This window comes from Anser brachyrhynchus, assembly GCF_964034855.1.
Source record: "Anser brachyrhynchus genome assembly, chromosome: 6".
Taxonomy (NCBI): Eukaryota; Metazoa; Chordata; class Aves; order Anseriformes; family Anatidae; genus Anser; species Anser brachyrhynchus.
The window spans coordinates 33517113-33532037 of record NC_137700.1 but is presented as its reverse complement, the minus strand read 5'-3'; the positions used below and the strand labels follow the sequence as shown (position 1 = coordinate 33532037).

Below are 14925 nucleotides of genomic sequence, written 5' to 3'. Positions count from 1 at the left end.
CTTGTTTCCAGATTTCAGAAATACTGGTCCAGAAACTGAAGCAAAACTTTGTCCATTTTGATTTGAAGCCGGGGGTTCGAATTCTTGTGCATGCTGCCCATCTAACAGCAGGTCAGTGTCCTCTTCCTTTGTACACCCTCTGTGTTGATCTGTAGCACAACTCAGTGTATGCGCAGATATTAAAATGCCCACTATGCCTCACCTGTCTTTGTCATGCCAAAAAAGTATAGTGGCACTTTTGTTTTTAGGTATTACTGTTTATTTATGTCAAGAACTTGCTGTTGTGTTGGAAATACAGTATAACTAGCAGTAGAAGTATGTGCTTTTCTGCTGTTTCTGAAATATTTAACAGCTAAGCAACACCATGATGTATTCAGTCTGGATCACAGACTGCAAGGGTTACCAGCTAGCTTTGTACATTTTCTGGTATTTTAGAGTCAATGAGCATTCATATCAACTAAGCATAGTTCAGAAGTTGTTCAGCAGTCAGAAAGACCAGAATCAATTTGCATGAGCACACACACAAGATTAGGCAGTTTGCCCTTTAACTAATCCTATCTCAAAATGAACCATCTTCGAAGTCCTTATATTTAATTACATGTGTCTCTGTGTTTTCTCTATGCTAAACCCTCATTTCACAGCCTGTTTAACTATTGCAGGAGATGGAACATACTAATCCATGCTCAGGATTCTTAGGAATTGCTTTTCCCTAGGATTTGCTGGGGAAAACTCATAATTCTGATCAGTTGTTGTCAGTTTCTCTGATAACAGGCAAATAAAAAGCCTCAGTTCACTCGCATCAGTGAACTGCTCTACAAAACCCTTTGCATGGTGTGAACAGGTCTGCCCAAACTGGTGTCAGCCCATGTGCTGCCTTGTCAATAAAGGGTAAGAAGAGACTGTTAAGAAAGTGTAGTGCGGCTGCATTTAAATCCTCCTGAAAGAAAGCCTTGATGTTTGCAATACTTCATGTTTCCTAAGTATGCAATACTTCATGTTTCCTAAGTAGAACTCGCTAATAGCTGCTCTGCAACTATTGCTGCATGTTTAGCTTTCCATTATCGGTGGAACAGATGATCAGATGCTTACTTTTAGACAAGTTAAAAACAAAAGCACAGAAAAGCTGATTAATCCCTACAGTGGAAAAAAAAAAAAAAAAAGGAAAAAGGCAGCATGGGCAGTCAGTATAAGTTTAACTTTTTTTCTTTTGTAGATTGTAAAAAAGAATATTAATAGACATATGACATAGAAGAATTGCACGTCTTTATGTTTAAGATTCTAATTTGTACATATTTCATACAATAATTGTTGCCAATGAAGTGAACTTTGGCCTGAGTTTTCAACAATGACCATATGATTATGACCGGTGATACCATATGCATTTTTAGAAAACTGTCAGTGCCCATCTCCGAATTCTAGGGAAGCTATCTGAGAACATCTTAATGTGAACATCCAACATGGAGTTACCTGAAATTGCTCACTGTTTTTGTAATTTGTTTCTGTGCACTTACAATGCCTATGCACAAGGCTGTTTTGCCTTTTGATCAATGTTCATTAAAGTCAAGATCAACCCTCAAATGAACATTTGATTCTTCTGTCCCTGAAGATCCTATAGGCCTTTTCTAATACATTATGGTTAGAAAGAATTGCCTCAGAAATATGTGGGAAAAGTTCATTTTACCTCTTGCTACTGAGGGGATGTTCTAGATTTCATTCAGTGGAAACATGACACTTAAAATCATGTCTCCAGACTCATATTTAATACAGGGTGAACCTGAATCCAAGATTTATACTATATGTAGAAGCCTTCTGTAACTTCTCGAGAGGACTTTGGTACATCTCTGCAATAGGGGATGCAGCGGGTCTGCAGCTGCTCCGTCCATGCTCAGAGTTGGCTAAAAGCTGAGTAGGTCAAATCTTAAAGCCAGATAGTAAGCAGAGGTATATTAACATTTCTCCTGGGCTGCTAAACCTTTGTTTTCTGCCCTGTGTGAACCAAAAGACAGGGTCTTTCATTATGGCATACTGCCATGTTAAATAATAGTAGAGCCTCCAGGTACACGCTGGCCTGTTTCTTGCTCGCTCAGACTGAAGCAGAGGGTTCTCACCTTAGACACCCTTTGTAAATACAGGATCTTTATGCTCACTGAAACTGTATGTTTTTGTACCTATGCACACACCAGGAATGAGTACTCTTTGTCCATAATAGAAGGAAATACTCATTTACCCTGCAAGGTAGGCTTTGTTGTGCTTCTCTCCTATGCTTCTGTTGAGACGTGAGTAATTGCTGTAACCAGCTTCACAGTGTCCTATAGGAACCCTACAGGATTGTGTCTCTTACAGAAATATGATTCAGTAAGAATGCAAAATAATCATGGACTGCCAAACTAGATATTTAAATAGTCCAAAGAGTAGCTGCTGTGGGGTCTTTGAGGAAACATGGCACCTTATCAAGCTGCTGATGTCACGATTTAATTCCTGGTCTAAATAAAAAGCCCAATTTCATGACATCAAAACTTGAGGACAGTTTAGAATTTGACAAAATGCCAAAAGAGGGATTTACTTTGCTGATGAAAACTATTGTTTGAGTTGTCAAGGAAGAAGAAAAAATTGTGTATTTGAAACGCAAGCTCTTAAAAATAATAAAGCAAGGAAACCTGCAACTGGTTCACACAAGGCAGCACAGAAGCAGTCCCTAGAAAACACAAACCAGACAGATACATGTGGTTCAGAGATGCAGTTCTGGTCTGTGGTATCACTTTTTCACTGTGACTTTGTGTTGGACTCCTGGCAGCTATTAGCTAAGGTTAACCTAACCACTCATCTCATCAAGTGTATGTGTAAGTAAGTGCACATGTACATAAATGTATGCACACATGTATGTAAGTACATCCCCATGCCTCAGTGCACACACATGTTACTTCTTGTGTGTGTGCTTGGTCATGCACAGCAGATATTTCTGCAGCAGAGAAGCTGCAGGGAACAAAAGTGCAGATATCTAAATTAACTTGGTGTGAATATTCAAGCAGAACCTGCAGAAATGAGTCTCTGTGCATGTTGTATGTAAACACATGCATTCCCTGGAGCACAGAATGATGGGCATTAGATTCAGCACATTTCACACCTCCATCTTCTTTGTTCAGGCCACACTGGAGAAAGGATTAATTTATGGCAATTCTGGACAACAGATTGAAATCCATTCATCATGTTCATTCCTCCTTCTCAAAAAATAAATAAAATAAAATAAAGTAAAGTAAAATAAAATAAAATAAAATGTCCCCAACCCAGAGAACAATAATCTCCATTCTAAGGCAGAGTAAAATATGCCAGCATTCCTCACAAAGCAGTTAAATAGCTGTTTATTACCATACTCTGAGTGCGGCATTAGAACAAGAACATTGAGTGATACTGAGCCTGAATCGGTCAGAGAGCCACTTTGTCATCCCACCGAACTGCAGAGACCCACAAAGTACAGACACAAAGGACACGGTGGAGACATGTGTGAGGAATTCATAGTAATAGATCATTTCACCCTAGTGCCTCAGCTTCCTGAGCCTAGCCTGCTTGATGAAAGTTTTTTTTTTTCCACTTCTCATTGTAAATTTCAGTTTTATCAGGCTGAGTGTGACTGCTGAAAGCATGCATGTGTGTGATATGTGAGCCTGAGTAAGTATTTGCTTGTGAGTGCATAATTTTTGTTTGCTGTCTGTGTTTTAGAATGGGTCTGCTTGGTGTGTGTGGATTGGGGCAAGAGAGAGAGGATTCATGTGGCCATGGTTCAAGTTAACATCCACTGCCTTGCAGAGAAGTCACTACGCTCATTTTCTTCCATGTGTAACACCAGATATAGGCAGTCAGTGAGGATGTACCTGCTGTGTGCATTAGCTCTACTCTGTGGCACATCTACAGGTGCATGTCTGTCTACGATCTGTTTTATTAGTGTCTGCATGAGCAGTGGAGACTGCTGGGTCTCTGTGTCCCTCTGTGGATGCTAGATGTCTTTCTATTATTGTGTGTATATATAAGTGATGGAAACTGTCTCTATTTAATGTAGTTTATTTTGTATTTCTGGGAAAGCCACACTCTGGTTGTTTTGTGTGGCTTTATTTTGAAAGAGGCTATGAAAATACACTGCACAAAACTTTGAGGAGAAGCACGGGGAGTTTTTGTATGGTTAGGCTTTTTTTTTTGTTTTTATTTTATTTTTTCAACCTGTGCACTTCCTTGCAAGGAAGACTCCTGGGGAAGAGAACAGGGCACAAAGGGAAAAAAAAAAAAAAAAAAAAAAAGTGTTCAGAAGAGATGAAAGGGATAGAGGAAAGAATGAAAAACATCAAAGGTGTGAGAAGAGCTTGCCACGGTAATGCATGGGTGCTGAGGCAGTGTTTGTGAAGGGCACTGGACTTCTGTTCGGGACAGAAGAGGACAGAAGACAGCGATATGTTTGGTGGAAATCATTGCTTAAGTAAAATTCAGTAGCCAGTTGTTCATTATTCACCATGTATTGGGAGCTATCCAGACTGGCTTCAAGCAAAATAAAAAGTCAACATGACAAGTCAGCCCATAGATAGCTCCAGGATGCAAGTGACCTTGTTTGCAACTACCTTAGATAATTGTCTGCAACATGTTTCTGAGGAGAAGCCTCTAAAAAAGCTATAGAGCCTTCAGGGGTTAGGTTGAGCACTACAGGTAGTCTGAACCGAGGTTTCTCCACAGCTTTTTTAGAAAGGGAGAGGGGCCCTGGAAACAAGTAGACAGATGAGACCTGTTACAAGTGCCAGTGGAGAATAAACTAAATTTTTGGAAAGAATAATATTCACTCCAGGCTGGAGGTGGCTCTAACCTTCCTCCCCTCTCTTGCAGCTCCCCTGGTGGACCCGACTCCCAGTCACAGTGGTTCAGCTATGTTGATGCTCCTCTCCGTCGTTTTTGTGGGACTAGCTGTGTTTGTAATCTACAAATTCAAAAGGTATGACCTTCCCTGGGCCATTTCCTTCTCCCCACTGCCACCTTTCACTGAGGCATCTGGGTTTTTTTACTGGGTTTTCTTTTCACAGTGGTTTTTTTTTTTCTTGGTTTGCAAAAACTGATGGTACATCATCTGCCAGAGTACCCCACAATGATGGTTTCTGTTGATGTTTTAGGAAGATTCCTGGCCTTAATATATATGCACAGATGCAGAATGAAAAAGATCAAGAGATGATCAGTCCAGTCAGTCAGAGGGAAAGCATACCTAATGTCCCTCAAAGTGAGCTGATGAGCCCTGAGCAACTAGTAGATGAGAAGTTGGATGTCCAGCCCATAGGTAAATAACTTGCAGCATCCTGCAGCTGGTCAGACTCTGACTTATAATTGGCTAACCCTTTTCTCAGCCTTCCCCCTTCCCATCTTCCTGCACACTCCTCCTGCCATCCTCTTCTGCTGCAGTGTTAGTTTTGCTACAGGAAACCTTGCTAACTCTCCCCTCTCCCTCACTGCCCTGTGGTGAAAGGGAGAGAAACAACTTTAGGCTTTTCCCCTCTCCTAGTTGCTCTGTGTAGATCCTCTTGCCTTCTCAAAAATCCTGCATTATAAGGCAATTTGATTTATTTTGCTGGGGCTGATGTAGTTGCGGGGCTACACCCCACACCTGAGTCCTGTCCAGGAGAACTTCAGCCACCCTCACCTGGAACATGCTGGTGAGCAGGTGATTCGGTAAGTCAAATCTAAAAGTTAAATATTTGTTGATGTTTTCACTGCTATGGCCTTCATGCTGTGCCAGACCTCATTGCCAGCAGCAATGCTGGACTGACTGATTCTCAGAGAAACAGAGCAAAACCTGGGATGTCAGCATTGGACAGCTAGGTTTGCCCTCAGGCCGATTCTCCCACAGGACTCTGTGGTTGAAAACTTAGCAAAACAGGCCTTTGTAGGACCTAAAGTGAGCAAAATTGAAGTGAGCATACTGGGATCAGTCACACATTTGCTCATGCTTATATTATGTTACCCTGGCTACATTAAAAGTGTTGGGATGGATGGAGAAGGGAGGTTTCAGCCTGGGGACATGTTCTTCTAAAGCCAACACTACTCAGGCATTACTCAAGAATTGCACAGACATTGCTCAGCTTCACTTGTGAGGTGACAGCTCTGCAGGCGTAGACCACAGGAACTTGCAGGAACTTGTCCTGCAAGTAAGAACATGGACCGATTTTAGAGAAATTAAAATGTATAGCTGTTTTGTCTCAGACAGAAGTGAGGCATAGTCATAACTGAGATCCCTTATTTGCACAATTTCATTAGGTTGACCAAGTGTTAGTTCTCACCTGAGGATGTCCCTAAACTGTACAGGAGTTTGCTAAAGCAGATTTGTTGTTGTAGCTACCATGGAGAGGGAGCAAGGGGAAGGGCAATTAAAAGAGGGAATGTGTTGTGCTAAGATTGTGGCCTGTGAAACATCCTAGAAGGAAAAAGAGGAAAGTCTCTTGGTGTCTAACTGATGTCTAAAGTGGAAGCCCCACTGCAATCAATAGTGATCTCTTGTCACCCATTAACCAAGGGGAGATCTGGTAGCTATTAAAAGCTTTTTAGCAGCTATCCATTAGCAGACCTGGACATCCCTGCTTAGCAGTACACAGGATGGAGTGAGGGGACCAACCTTCCCATGTGGTGTTCCCCATACAGAGCAACCCCAGGCCACAGTCCAGAACCCAAGGAAAGGAAATGCAACCAAGGTAGTCTGGACAGAGGACTTCCAAAAGGCTTGTGGATCACCAAGAGGTTTCAAGCCAAGACCCGGAGCGGTGGGTCCTAAATTTTAACAATTCTTTTCTTTTTTTTTTTTTTTTCTCTTTTTCCTTTTTACCCCAGAAGCTTCCAAGGCAAAACTGATGTAAGTTGCTAAGAGAGAAACACCCAATTTCAGGCCAAGACTCTGTTACCAGAGTTAGATGGGCTTTGAGCTTCTTCTTTCTAAAGGAATGTAATGACCATGGTTCACACCATTCCAGGGGCAGGCAAACATATTTTCACAGGTCACTTGGACTGAAGTGACAACAGCCAACCACCTGCTAGCTCTAGTGAACTTAGCTTCAAAACTACTCTTGCTGGTGTTGGGAACTAATCCTTTGAAGCCTTTAGGAACAGAGCAGTCAAAAGCCAATTGTAGGGGTAGGTTTTCATTTGGTGCAACTGTAGCATTTCTGTTCTGACTTTCTACAATATCCAGTATTTTGAGGATTTCTCAGCTGTACCCTGTGCTGCTTGACACTGTATTGAACCAGAAATTGGCCTTTTATACATCCTTGATTTTCACCTGTAAATGCACCAGTGAGCACAAAAGGTGAATGTGTGGGATAGATAAACTCAATTCTCTATCAAAAGGAATCAGTACAACAAACTTCCTAAGAGTGGTTTCCATCCTGGCAGTAAGATGAATGAGAAAACTAAATCAGAGCTCGTTGACAAAATGGAAAGGTCTGGACCTAGGTGTGAACAGAATAGAAAGTGCAAAGGCTCTTCACTCTCCTATATAACCACCTCATCTGTTTCTGGAAATCAGCAATTTATTTTTTAATGAGTTTTCTTTCTTTTGGGAAAACAAAGCAAGTCTGTAATTGGGTGTTTCTCTTTTGCATGCTTGTTCAGAAGCCAGTTATTTTTTTCAACCCCTTTGACTAACATCCAGGGACTAACATCCCTTCCTTGGAGAAATCTAATGAATGTCCCTGGATTGTTTAATTTTCTCTCCAAACCCTGGCAGCAAAAAACACAGTTCCTATCTTCCGGATGTGGAAGTTTAGGCTCTTCTTTTGCAAAGGCAAAACTCAAGGTTATTTATGGAATCTCTAACACTATAATTGCAAATGAGTTACACATTTCCTCTGAGGACCTCCACCCCTCCTTCCCTCCACCCTTCTGCTCTGGCCTCTCCCTCTTCTGTTCAACATGGGTGAATCATCCTCATTCATTAGTAAAAGAACAGGACATCACCTTCAGTGTTTTGAATGACAAGAAAACATTTCTGGGAAGGTGTCAGTCTGGAACAGCTGAATCCCAAAGGCCAGCAAAGTGATAGCTTCAAACATCTTTGTCTAAACACACTTGTTGTTTACTGACTCTTATTTTGTTCTTTCTTTGCCACAGGAAGTATTTCCACAGCTGCTGAGCCTCAGAGCACAAAAGAAATCCCTACCTATGTAAATGGTTGAACTGAGGACACCGATATATATATATCTATATTGAAAAAAAGAGGAGAGCTCATTGCATTTGGACTTTTTAATTCTTCAGATGACAAAGGGTTTTTAGCTTTAAGCCTGTGCATGTGGACATTATACTGACACCATAGCGGAACTGCATTGTACAGGTGTAAAATTTTAGTGGGGGGTGGGGGGAGAGGAACCGATATCACTATTTACCCCTGCAGCCCTTCCCTTCACCCCTCCACTCTCTCTTTTTTTCTGATCTGTCTCTAATTTGTAGAAAATTCATAATGATATAGGCCAAGAATATGCATGGGGGTCTCTTCTTTAGGGAGATGGGTGGGCTGGGATGTGGGGGAGAAGGGCTGGGGAGGTGGGAGGGAGCATTTAGGGTTCTTGGCTTTAGATTTAACTGCTCTTTTAGCACTTTGGGCTGCGGGAAGGCTAGCTGCCCCAGTAGACTTTCATAGGTCACACACAAGAAATCACACTGGAGTTTAAAGGCACTGAAAATCTTGGGTCAGTCTGGTTTATGTCTTCATTTGGACTCTGCCCTTCGTTCCTTTAGCTGCAGCTGCTGCTCACGCCCCATGGCTGCGTGGAGGCTGGGTGTGAGCATGGACGATCCCACCTGCAAAGCCAGGCTCTTTATTAAATGGCTTTTTAGCCTATTCACACCAAGGCATTCCTTTGATAGTACTGCTCGGAAGTAACTTTCTGCCCCCTAACCTGGGACTGAACAGAATAAGGATGCATTACAGACAAGGAGGTCTGTCCAAACTGTGCTTTTAGGAGCTTATTGCCACTGTACTTTTAGGAGGTTATTGCCAGCATGAACTTACACTGTACTTTGTACCAGCCTTACACCTTGAATTTGGGCTAAGAGAAAGCCTAATAACACCCTCAGCTGCTTTTAGTGTTGATCTATGGAGTTGTCTGGGGAAGTCCCAGGAGATCTCTACCTTTTGGAAGTCACCGCAAGGCCTATCATTATTTTTGAAAGACACCTTGTCAATATAACAGGGAGCAGGGAACAGCCTGTGTGCAGTTTCTCATGGACTTCTTGGCAAACCCCCTTGGTTGCAGATCTGCAAACTACTGTCATTCTGGGTGGAGGGGGAGAGAGTAAAGTAGGATTTGGCTTGAGATTGTTCCCGTGCATTTTGAGCCCCAGCACTACAGGACTGCTCTTGTGTACGAGATTTTGAGTTCTTACCAATACCATAAGGTTGTGTCTTACACTGCAACTAGAACCGTGACTGCAGGACATGCGCATGTAGACTATGCAAGGGAACAGGGAGAAAGCAGGCTTAGCACACCTCTAACAAGTCTTTCCAGGACACTGTGTATCTGGCTGAAGCCTGAACTGTGTCCATCACACCTATTGATTTCCAATGCAACTCAGGTAAACTTAGCACCAGGATTTTGTTTTGAAGTGCAAAGAGAGAAAGACAGTAACCAATATACGTTTACTTAAATATGTTAGGTGAAAGCAAATACCAGCTGGTTCACAATCAATGCAGCACACTTAGGGGGCACCCTGATTCCTGAAGTGAGTGAGTTTTGTTCAATAAACATTACACATGGCAACTTGCATCAGAAACAGGACAAAGCAGCATTACTGGCATAGTCTGGAGCCCTGGGGCTGGGAGAGGATGGTTTTGAAAATTTTTCTGTCACAAATTGGGCATAAGCCCCAACCAAACTGCTTGATGGCAAAGGAAAAAATAAAAAGGTGATACCAAATATAAGAGCATTAGACCTATAGTAGTCAAAGGATAATCACAGTATGGAGTCCTCTGCCTCTTTCTGTAGCTTCTCTGCAGACAGGTAGAAACACAACAGTTTGTATGGCTTTGCTATTGTGTTTGCAACTACAGCTTTAAGAATGATGGAAAACTTTTGGCATAAATTGTATAATACTCCCCACTGAGGTCCAACATTAGCCAACTTATTTTTATAGTAAGCCAATCAAAAACTTTTCTTATAGTGTTGGAACTATTTCTAATTTTAAAATTACTTTTTTTGATGTACTTTTTCATCTTCTTTTTCCCTTTCGTTAAATACAATGTAGCCTACTGTATAATTGCTATTGTTTATTGCTTTTACAGTCATATTTATTAAACAGATTATGTCTCTAAATGAAGGCCTGTGTTTTTGTTGCTCATTTTAATACTCTGTCCTGGACTGGGATAACTGATGACTTTAAAACAGGAGGAAGAGAATACCTTTGAAAATAAAGGGTTGTTCAGTAGCATGGGAAGCACAGGAGTAAGAGATGGTGATAACTGTGCTTCTGAAATGATGCTGTTCTTAGAAGCAAGGTGCCAAGATGAAGTTAACTTTCCTAGCCCTTGGGCAAAGTGCTTCATAAGTGAAGATAGGTACTGTTATCTCCGTTTTACAGGTGGGGAAACTGAAGGATGCAGATCTGAAATGCTCTTTTTCTGGTTTCCAAACTGGCAATGGCAGAGTTCTGAGCAGCTCCCTTGAGTTCCAGCTCCATTCTCTGCCCACAGTTATCCAACCCTATGCACGCTCACTGCCAAAGGTCCCTTTAAATTATACTTTTGCCAGCATTGATGAAGGAACGTTTTAGGTATTGCAATTACTAATTAATCAAGTTTTACACATGAAAGCAATGAAGCATAGGAAGTTTCAGTCAGCTTGCCAGATAACAGTGGATACATGTTGTTGAGAAAAAGAAAGAAAATGTAGCTGCTCTGCTTTTCAAGTTAGAGTGCAAGCACCAGACCATTCTGCTTCTTATAACTATCTCCTGGTTCATTTCTCTAGCCTGTTTTGTATCTGTGCCATGTGAATTTACATATCCACATAGTCAAAGATCTGTGCTTCAGAATCCCCAACGACCAAAGCCGCGATATTACATGTTAAGTACAGAAATGTTGAGTTTGCTTATTGTAGGAGTGTGGAGTTTCCACAGCTTGGGAAAATGCTGGTATAATTACTCTTAGTAGCCTAAAATGTTAAAGAAGACATTGTAGCCTTCCCTCACCTTTCATTCAGGCTTGATGAACAGCCGGCACAGTGATGGCCATTGAGCAGGTGACTGACAAGCATGTGTAGATGTAATCTGCTTTTATAATTTAAGTACCCACCTGAATTAGCAGGCATCTGCTCTGGCCATAAACAGTAAGTCTGGTGTTGGCAAGCATCTCTAAAGCATTTTCAGATGATTCTCTTCAGCCTGTGTGTGTCCTGAGGCAAAAACTGATTGTTATTTGTAGCTGTTGTTTTCTGGTTTGTGTAACAACACAGCAATGTTCTGATAATGGCTGAATGGCTGAATGTAGTAAACAAAGAATATACCAAATACTTAAAACATCCAATGTGGATATTGGATATTAATTGTCTCTTGGGATATGATCATACCTTAAAAAGTTTATTATCCTTTTCCAGAAAAAGTATTGGGTTAAAATATGGTTAAAAACTCAAAATATTTTCCTAGTCTGATCTAGATTCTCTACCATCATATTAACTGCCCGACCACGGACATAGGGATGGGACAGACGTATTGGATTCAGAGCAATTCATACTTCTCCACCTAGCATGACATCTAGGCTAAAATGGTGGGTTGCCTTTTCCTAGAAATCAGTAGATGTTAGTCGTCAAATATTTTTGAGGATCTGGTCCTCAAGCAATTGCTTTCTGTTAATATGTGACTGTGTTAAATTGCTTTAATTTTTACTGGAAAGCAAGACTTAAATTACTTGCTTATGCAAATAAAACAGGAATTTCCAGTGACCCTAAATGAACCAATTAATGGTCCTGTCAGCTTCTGTTCAAATTTTCTGACAATTGCATTTAGTCTTGTACCTAGAGCTAATAACAAGGGATTAGTATTTTATCTGTGTGCTGTCATCTCTCATTGAATGCATGGAAAGTTTCCTTGCATATCCCTTGCACATTTCCATTTCCTTGCACATTATATCTCTAGGTACATTCAGTGTTTTGAACTACCCCTGGCTGCAGAGCTACCATGTTCATGGTGTTAAAAAAGAAAACTTTCTTTTCCTTCAGTTAATGACATGCAGTCCTTGCAATCCTCCATGAAACAGAATAGTAAAGTGTGTGAATAAATAATGCTTGAGCTAGAACAGATCCATTTAGATTAGAGTGTTGGTATGATCCTGGCCATAATACCCAGAAGAAAACACTGAAGTCAAATTGTTTTCTGATTGATAAGATCAAAGTGCTATCATGTACCAAGTCATCAGCCTAAGAAATATGTTTCATCTGCAGTTTTGACTTTAGCTTTTTCTTTTCCCTGATTCCTACTGGAGAATATGGTTATGTATTTCCATTCACTGCTGAGAGCAGGACCTAGAGGAAATCTTTGTTGTTATGTATTTCTCAATGTGAGAATTTCAAGATGTCTTCCTTGTTATTTGCACTGTGGTGCAGTCCACAGGCACCCTAGCGCTAGGTGCTGTATGCACACAGGCAGTAGAAGTGACACAGTAACTGAATAAAGTGAAGAAAACATGTGAAAGAGTTTTCTCGCTACTTCTATATTGCATCTTGAGTCTCGCATTGTAATCCTGAGTTGTTTTGATAAGTGGATCTTAACCAGACTTTCTCTACATTAAAAATCTCAGCACTCTGTATGAGATCTCCGAATGAGTTGGGACAGCCCAACATCTAAACAGCCCGACTCAACATAGGGATAATATCTTGAGTCCTAGGAGCTGCAGAGACAGAGTCCAGATAGCCTGCCATGGCAATAGCTGCCTGCTGTTCTGTCTGTCAAAAGGCTTGCTTGCTGCTGGGGTAAGCTAGAGTGATTTGAAGGCTGTGCTAATTTATGCACTATTTTCTTTAGGAATGTTATGAGCTTTTGTTAGCAGAGAGAGCATGGCTAAAATACGTCCCAGTCAAACATCTAACCATGACTCTAAGTGCTTAGAGAGTAAGTAATTGCTAAGGTCCATATAATGGCCTTCCAACAAGCTGTAATAGCCCAGCCGTATGTAGCAGAGAAGGAGCAAGACAGTTGTTGGTTTTCCTTAGCTTCTCTGAGGCTGTAGCAAAACCAGCCATTGAGGGCATAAATACCGCAAACAATAGCCAGGGTATCTCTTACATTGTGCTTCATATTTGAATTAATTGTATAGAAGTAACCCAACCAGAATCATTAGTCTGACATGCAAGGTTCTGTACCCCCCCAGCTGCAGAGAAAGGAAACTACAATCCCAAAGCTTTGTAGTTTTTATGATGTTTAACAGAGAAGCCCTGAGAGACAAAGGTGGAAGAGAAGGAATGTAGTGCAAATCTTGTGAGAAGAGTGTCACATTTCCCTGCCTTTGGTACAGCATAGATTCAAGAGGAAAGCCTCACTTTTGGTAACAAAATCGTCCTCCAGATTTCCTATATGACACTGGTTGTGGTAGTGTTTCTAGGACTGCAGCTACCGTGGCAAATAATTGCTCCCCAACCCAGTAGCGTGGGCCACTTGTTCCATGCACCATGTCATCCGTTATCATGCCCCCCAGAGGCAGCTGGAGGGTAGAGCTCTGAAACGCAAATTGGACTGACAGCTGTCTCGGCTCTTGCTGCAAAAGATGAATAATACATACAGCACATTTAAATGTAGTATAACAAAGTGCTTCGAGGGAGAAACCCTTCGGTTGTGAACCCTTCCTGCATGGGAGGAACATCCTTATTCTGCCACTGGAGAGAAACGCTGAACTGAGGGGCTGAACTCACACCTCCATACCAGTATGGCCTGGGATGCAGCATTTTCATCTCTCTGCAGCTGTGGTGCACACAAGACTGTAGGGTCCATTCTGGGGCACAGGCAGCCTCAGAGTCCTGCTCTTGGCATTTAGGCTGAAGCTGGAAATCCTCCTCCACCTCTGTAGCACACAAAGGTGTTACAAACACTGCCCATTTTAAGCAGATCCTGCCTGATGCCACCTCTGGTGAGTGGATGAGACAAGACCGTAGAGAAATGGCAGCTGTGTGCAGTATTTGCACCATGTTTCACACAAAAATAGCTCTTTTCCCTGCTTTCCACACCTGCCTAGTCCTACCGAGGGAGTATGAGATTCAAAAGAGCATTGTCCTCTCCTTCATGCTCCTCTGCAGCTCTGTTGCACTGGTTTCTTCACATTCTTCTGTGGCCTGATGAGTGAGGCAAAGCTGTTTGCTCTAAGGTGTGATTCTCTAACTAGCTGCACCAATGTCTGTCTCTGGAAAGCATTTCCTCAAGAGATCAGAAGAAAGGTGCAACAGAATCCTTCTTCAGACCCTGTTGTACGACCAGAGGACTGGAGAGACAAACCTCTGAGCCACTGATTTCTAGAAGAAAACTTGGAGGAGCCATTCATGGGGTAGGTTTCCTCCCGCTGCTGTGTTGACTTGTATAGATAGAAGTGTTTTCCACTGCAGATGAACTTTAAGGAGAATCATTTGGTTAATTATTTACATTCCATTAGTGACTGGAGTCCCTGACACTCTTAACTGTCACTGGATGAAAGACAACTTGTATCCAAAATTATTACAGTTTAGGGAGGAAATTTTCAAAGCTACAGAAAGCAGTTTCTATTTGATGCTTTGACTTTGAAAAACATATCCCTAATGGACAAGAGAGAAGGCCTTCCTTTGTTCAGAGATTTGTTTCTTGAAGTCTTAAAACACATCAGTCTAGCTATTAATATCCATTGCCCATTTAGCTAAGCCCAAAGCAAAGTCAGAGCCAGCGTGCCGACCTAACCTTGGATCTGGC

At 41.6% G+C, this 14925-nt stretch overlaps 1 protein-coding gene across 5 annotated transcripts in view; it reads left to right on the top strand.

Annotated features, from left to right (window-relative positions):
- Positions 1-10323, top strand: part of SORCS1 (sortilin related VPS10 domain containing receptor 1) — a 291500-nt gene extending 281177 nt beyond the window's left edge. For 2 of the 5 annotated variants that reach the window (XM_080597280.1, XM_080597286.1), the window contains 5 exons: positions 12-111; positions 4864-4969; positions 5145-5305; positions 6661-6779; positions 8122-10323. In XM_080597280.1, coding sequence (XP_080453406.1) covers positions 12-111; positions 4864-4969; positions 5145-5305; positions 6661-6779; positions 8122-8178 — 543 coding nt within the window. In that variant the 3' untranslated portion in view covers positions 8179-10323. The remainder of the gene's footprint in view (positions 1-11; positions 112-4863; positions 4970-5144; positions 5306-6660; positions 6780-8121) is intronic. The other 3 variants (XM_080597281.1, XM_080597282.1, XM_080597283.1) reach the window with 3 other exon arrangements.
- The last annotated feature ends 4602 nt before the right edge of the window (positions 10324-14925 follow it).